Source organism: Cynoglossus semilaevis, chromosome 20 (genome assembly GCF_000523025.1).
Source record: "Cynoglossus semilaevis isolate Cse_v1.0 chromosome 20, Cse_v1.0, whole genome shotgun sequence".
In the NCBI taxonomy this organism is placed as follows: Eukaryota; Metazoa; Chordata; class Actinopteri; order Pleuronectiformes; family Cynoglossidae; genus Cynoglossus; species Cynoglossus semilaevis.
The window spans coordinates 14,012,177-14,019,242 of NC_024326.1; the positions used below are offsets into that span (position 1 = coordinate 14,012,177).

The 7,066-nt window shown below is 48.4% G+C and overlaps 1 protein-coding gene across 1 annotated transcript in view; it reads right to left on the reverse strand.

Moving 5' to 3' along the window:
- pard3ab (par-3 family cell polarity regulator alpha, b) overlaps positions 1 to 7,066 on the reverse strand; it is a 67,509-nt gene that overhangs the window by 27,373 nt on the left and 33,070 nt on the right. The window contains exons 13-18 of the mRNA XM_025052580.1: positions 6,276 to 6,462; positions 5,289 to 5,461; positions 2,742 to 2,892; positions 2,463 to 2,649; positions 2,056 to 2,207; positions 910 to 954 (exon numbers count right to left, since the gene is read on the reverse strand). Coding sequence (XP_024908348.1) covers positions 910 to 954; positions 2,056 to 2,207; positions 2,463 to 2,649; positions 2,742 to 2,892; positions 5,289 to 5,461; positions 6,276 to 6,462 — 895 coding nt within the window. The remainder of the gene's footprint in view (positions 1 to 909; positions 955 to 2,055; positions 2,208 to 2,462; positions 2,650 to 2,741; positions 2,893 to 5,288; positions 5,462 to 6,275; positions 6,463 to 7,066) is intronic.

A 7,066-nucleotide genomic window follows, 5' to 3' on the forward strand; every position in this document is an offset into this window, starting at 1 on the left:
CGTCAGGATCATTGTTCACACTGAGCCTGAACAGAAACCACAAACGGAGGAGAAATAAAAAGAACAGGAGTCTGTGATTCATTCTCCTCAGCCTGTCTCCTCCTGTTAGCATCTCACTGAGGGTGAGGTTGATGGCTTTTCACACCACACTGGGACTTCATGTACGGCTTCAGACGGACGTGTTCACTGTCGGCACACATCAGCAAGAAGGCTGGAAGAAAAAAGTAGTCCTGGTACAGACCCCAGAGCTAACGTTAGCTACAACAGTCCTGGTACAGACACCAGATCTAACGTTAGCTACGACAGTCCTGGTACAGACACCAGAGCTAACGTTAGCTACAACAGTCCTGGAACAGACACCAGAGCTAACGTTAGCTACGACAGTCCTGGTACAGACACCAGAGCTAACACTAGCTACAACAGGCCTGGTACAGACACCAGAGCTAACGTTAGATACAACAGTCCTGGTACAGACACAAGAGCTAACGTTAGCTACAACAGTCCTGGAACAGACACCAGAGCTAACGTTAGCTACGACAGTCCTGGTACAGACACCAGAGCTAACACTAGCTACAACAGTCCTGGTACAGACACCAAAACTAACGTTAGCTACAACAGTCCTGGAACAGACACCAGAGCTAACGTTAGCTACAACATTCCTGGTACAGACACCAGAGCTAACACTAGCTACAACAGTCCTGGTACAGACACCAGAGCTAATGTTAGCTACAACAGTCCTACAACAGGATGGGTTCGGTCTTTTTCGTTGCTATAGCATCAACCGTTAGCTGTTGTTGGGCAAAACTTCGACCTTTTCCAGCTCTCTTTAATGCTATCTTTTAGCTATTAATCGTTGTTTTTAGCTACACCTTAGCCTCCTTCCGTGGTCCAGAGATGAAGGATTCTTACCTGTGGTGACGTCAGGACGGGGGGTGAGGTTAATCTCGTCGGCTACTGTTAAAGGAAGGAAGGGAGGGGGAGGAAAGAAGAGAGAAGGGCCGGGTGGAGCAGGGCAGGGCGGGGTGGGGGCGGAGGAGGAGGATACAAATATTATGGGTTTTAGTTAGTGCTCACGACATTCCACATGCATCATGAACAAGTGCTGCAAACAAAAAAAAATGTTGCATCCAAGTAGGACGAGGATCAGGTCATGCCAGGATCAGGGGAAGAGCAGAAGGTGAGGATGTGGAAAGAAGAGGACAGAATCCAGACTGGTTAGAAGTTTAGAGCAGCAGCAGCAGCAGCAGCAGCAGCAGCAGACTGGTCAGACATGAGACAGAGCTGAGAGCCAATCAGCAGCTGCTCCAGGAGGTTTGAAGGTGAAGCATCAGACAGAAGTTGTGTTTGGTCGACACTGAGCCTGAGGTGTTTGGAGGTGACTGACTGTTGTGTTGTTGTTGTTGTTGTTGTTGTTTTTAGGAATTCATCAGTGTGAGTGTGGTCAGGTGACGGTGCTCTAACCCTTGTGTTTTCTACATCAGGTCGTCTTTACTCTTTGATGAATGAACACGGAGAGAACCAAATGTTTCCATAAAGACTCCAACAAACACGTCTCGCTAAGTTCTGTCTGAATACTAGCAAATTGGGCTAGCTGTATTTAGCATCACTTTGATAAACTGAAACTGACTTTCAGCCATAACACAGTGAACTTTCAGATAAGTTTTAGCTATGAGTGGCTAACCATTAGCTCTATTCTTGTCCCATTGTTATTATTCTACTTCTAGATTAATGTCATAACTAACTAACCAGTAACTCGGCCTCATTTCTGTTTGCTAATCTAAAGCTAGTCAAGTGTCAACAGCATGGTATTTTTTGCACATTTCCAAACACAACTGTGTTTAGTTAGCCTTGTGCTAATAGTTAAATTCCCTGCTTCGATGAATTCTACAAATCTGTGTGATCAACATCTGTCCTGTTGTTGCTCAGTTTCAGTTAGCTTCAGTGCTAAACCTTAACGTCCACAGGAAAAATCAACGGACGATGAAGGGAAGGATCTTCGTCACCGAAGCAAACAATAAAAATCAACTTCCTGTCAGTTTGGAATCATCAGCCTACCTAGATCCATGCTCTTGGACTTCCGCGTCTTGATGATCTCCAGCTGCCCCGCGTCTCCAAACTGTTTGGTGCGTTTCTCTGACATGCTCTGTCGCCCGAAGCCCTCCCTCTGAAAAGCCAAGTCGGGGTGATTTTCATCCGGAGCCCGAGGGCTGGGGGCAGCGAGGAGAAGACGCAGGGCATTAAATTAGAGAAGAAGAAGAGGAAACTGAGATTTGTTCTGACGTTCGCATCATGTGACCTCCATCAGACCGCAGTGTCAACAGTCGTTCAACTAACATACGGTCTGGGTCTTTCTATGAACCCCCTCCATCAGGGGTGTCGGCCATGTTTGTGAACAGCCGAGGTCTTTGGAGGTCACATGAATAGATGAGGACAAATGAATAGATAAAGATTCCTGACGTCACCTGTCGGGCTGATCTGGCGGCTCTTGAGCCCAGGAAGGTGTGGGGTCAGGGGGGAAGCCCACGTCATCGTGGGAGCTGGAGGAGGACTGGTCGGAGAGGTGTGGGGGCAGCAGGGGGGGGCGGTCGTCTTCAATGATCACCGTGTCGTTCTGAGGCATGTTGACGGTGGGAGACAGTTGGTAGTTACCTAAAAAACAAGGATCAACAAGGTTCGACCACAGACACGACCACAGACACGACAGCAGTAAAACCCTGAGCTGCTCCTGTCTGTTCTGTCACCTATGGTCCGGGGCATCACCCCCTGCCGGGGCATCAGGTTGTCGTCCAGACCCTCCAGGCCACCGTACAGCGAGTGTGAGATCCGTCGCTCGTGGTCGTCCAGAGTGGTGTCCATGGTCTGCGTGGTCACTGCGGGACTCCCCGCTGTCTCCTGGGGAAAACAAAGATTTCAAATAAACAACACAATCCTGAAACGGGGGTTGACTTGTTCTAGACCACCCTGGTTTCCTGGCACATTAATGGAGGGGTGAGAGGAGGGGTCTTGTCTTTTTGAAGACATTAGCTTCACTAGATCTTCATATAGATATAGACAGACTAGAATCTAAAGCAGCAGTCCACCACCACCTAACCTACAAATATAGTATATATTAAGTACATTCAGTTCATAGGAGTAAATATATATATGTCATGTTTTCAATGCAGGTAGACACTCTGGCCCCCTGGTGGACACCTCTGATGTAAACATTAGAGGACAGATGTCAGCTCCTGAAGAGGCGTCAAACGTCTCACTCCATGAAAATGTTGGACGTTTTCTCCCCACTGGTTCTTCATAAACAGTCGGACACTCGGAGACGCCCGGGGCCACGCCTCCAGCTCTGAGTGTGAAGCAGAGACTGACGAGACTCCAGGCGCTCCAGTCAGTGGCACGGCACGTCCACCGGGGGAGGACGTGCTCACACAACGAGGGCCTTGAATTTAAATGTGTATACATGCATAAAAGCTGCACACAGACAGACAGACAGTCACAGACAGACAGTCACAGACAGACAGTCACAGACAGACAGTCACAGACAGACAGTCACAGAGAGTCACAGACAGAGACAGACAGACAGTCACAGAGAGTCACAGACAGAGACAGACAGACAGGCACAGACAGACAGGCACAGACAGACAGGCACAGACAGACAGGCACAGACAGACAGCCAGTCACAGACAGACAGTCACAGACAGTCAGTCACAGACAGTCACAGACAGACGGTCACAGACAGACAGTCACAGAGAGTCACAGACAGAGACAGACAGACAGTCACAGAGAGTCACAGACAGAGACAGACAGACAGGCACAGACAGACAGGCACAGACAGACAGCCAGTCACAGACAGACAGACACAGAGAGACAGACAGACACAGACAGTCACAGACAGACGGTCACAGACAGACAGACAGACAGACAGTCACAGAGAGTCACAGACAGAGACAGACAGACAGTCACAGAAAGACAGTCACAGACAGACACACACAGACAGACAGACAGTTACAGACAAACAGTCACAGACAGTCAGTCACAGACAGTCACAGACAGACGGTCACAGACAGACAGTCACAGAGAGTCACAGACAGACAGCCAGTCACAGACAGACAGACACAGAGAGACAGACAGACACAGACAGACACAGACAGACACAGACAGACACAGACAGACACAGACAGACAGTCACAGAAAGACAGACAGACACAGACAGCCAGTCACAGACAGACAGACAGGCACAGACAGACAGCCAGTCACAGACAGACAGTCACAGACAATCACAGACAGACAGACACAGGCAGACAGACAGACAGACAGTCACAGAGAGTCACAGACAGACAGCCAGTCACAGACAGACAGACACAGGCAGACAGACAGACACAGACCGACAGTCACAGACAGACAGCTCCAGGCTCTCTTCAGCTTCTGCTTTCAATTACCACAGGCCGAGGGGAAATCAAAACTCTGACACACCAGGTTGGAAAAAGAGGAACAGAGCAGGAGAGTCAGGCGATGCCAGAGGCGTACACACACACACACACACACACACACACACACAACTCCCCCCACCCCCCCCCCCCACCGCCTCAGCCTTCAAACAGGCGACAGGCCACAGTGTAGAGAGAACATAAAAACATGACAGTGAAGAGGAGGAGGAGGAGGAGGAGGAAGGGGGGGGGAGGGGTTCAGCTCAGTTCAGTTCCTGTTCAGAGTTTATTTTTGTCATTATTGGCCTGTGGTGTGTGTGTGTGTGTGTGTGTGTGTGTGTGTGTGTTGACAGGTCTGTTCTTCAATCTCCTTCCAGCTGTGGTTCTTTAATCAAAATGTCTGACGGCTAATTTAGCAGGCTAACATTTAGCTTTGCCCTCTTTACACTAATGTGAACTGACTTTGGCTAATGTTGCTATAATCCTGACCTGTGAGCAAAGAGGATTCTGGGAGATGTGAGTTTTTTTATGGACGACGTAGACACAAACCTGTTAGCAAACGACATTTATAGCTAGCTATTGTTTTACGATAATAATGTTTGTGGGTTGTCAGTCTGGTTTCACCTGTGAGACATTTATCTTCTTTCATTATATATATATTTTTTTAACACTTTAGTCTAAGAAACCTCAAACTTTTTTAACGTTCTGGCAAACACTTTAGTCTAAGAAACCTCAAACTATTTTTCGGCTAAATCACAGGAAGTAGAAAGGCAGACTTCCTCTTCCTCTGGGCTTCATTTTCTGGTTGATAACTTGGAGTATTACTACAGTACTACCCTCAGATGGAATACTGCAGGTATTTGTGCCCACCTCGGTTCTTTTGGCCACTCGTCTGGCCACGATCAGCTGGATCATCCCTCGTTTGTTGCCCTCTGTTGACATGGACTTGCGCAGCGTCTCCATGGCGTCCTGGTTGGTTTTGCCCAACAGCGACTCTCCATTGACAGCGATCAGCTGGTCGTTGATCCGCAGCCGTCCATCCTGTCAGAGTCAGCCGGAATTTTCATTAGACATGGAAAAAAAAACCAAACCCAAACAGTGCTGATGGTTAGAGTTCCCCGTCATCTCTGTCTGATCTGTCTGATGGTCTCAGCTCTGAGTGTATCCTGTTTCTAATCTCCAACAGACAGGAGTGCTTTTATGTCCATTATCATGGCAGCTGTCAACACAAACTGACCAAGAAGAAACCATCGAGTGAGGATGGAAACGGGGGAAAAGGTTTCGCCCAAAGATTTTTATCCAACACCAACATTTATTGATTATAGTAAGATCTGGAAAACAACAGTTCTGACATCATTAGAATTTGGCTGCACTGTGGACACATCATCATCATCTTCATCATCTTCATCATCACCATCTTCATCATCATCATCATCTTCATCATCATCACCATCTTCATCATCCTCATCATCATCATCATCATCATCACCATCATCATCATCTTCATCATCAACAACATCATCATCATCCTCTTCATCATCATCATCAACATCATCCTCTTCATCATCACCATCATCCTCTTCATCATCATCTTCATCATCTTCATCATCACCATCATCATCATCTTCATCACCATCTTCATCATCATCATCATCTTCATCATCATCATCATCACCATCATCATCTTCATCATCATCACCATCATCATCTTCATCATCATCAACAACATCATCATCCTCATCATCACCACCATCATCATCATCATCAACATCACCATCATCATCACCATCTTCATCATCAACAACATCATCATCCTCATCATCACCATCTTCATCATCTTCCTCCTACCTTACAGGCCGCAGGCCGCTCCTCCGTGGATGATGGATTTGACAAATATTCCCAGGTCAGCGTGGTTCTCTTTGGAGCGGTTTCCCTTGACGCTGACCCCCAGTCCTGCTGACCCCGAGTCACTGAGGGGGATCTCAAAGGTCAGGAACTCCCTGGTCCCATCTGGAGTCAGCACCAACTCGTCATCCTCTGATTTCTAGGAGGAAAAGAGAGAAACTCCGTCAGACGTGTCCACTTTCCAAACCCCGACTCCAGTGAAGTGGCTATGAAGGTCAAAGGTCACGCAGCTCAACACTGGACTAAGATGTGTGATTGACACCAGGCTCTGTTCAGACGTCGTCTGACGCACAGGAAGTGAACTTTCTCTCTGACCATGTACGTAGACATCAGTCTGACTGAAGCGGTCCTTTAACAACAGGTGTCCCCTCCTCCTCCCCCACCTCCTCCCTCACCTCCTCCCTCACCTCCTCCCTCACCTCCTCCTCCCCCACCTCCTCCCTCACCTCCTCCCTCACCTCCTCCCTCACCTCCTCCCTCACCTCCTCCCTCACCTCCTCCTCCCCTACCCCCCCCCCTCCTCCACTCAGTTCCAGCACAACACCAAAAATCTGTTCTCTCTCCTTGTTATCTGACAGCTGTCCTGTGAATAGACGGCTGCGTGCACGCTGCTGCTGCTGCTGCTGCTGCCGCCTGTGGCTGCGGCTGCTGTTGCAGCCCGGCAATTACTGTGCACGCCTAATGAATTCAGTCATTGAGCTCAGTGTCAGCATGTCATTAGTTCCCTTTGTTTGCCATGAGAG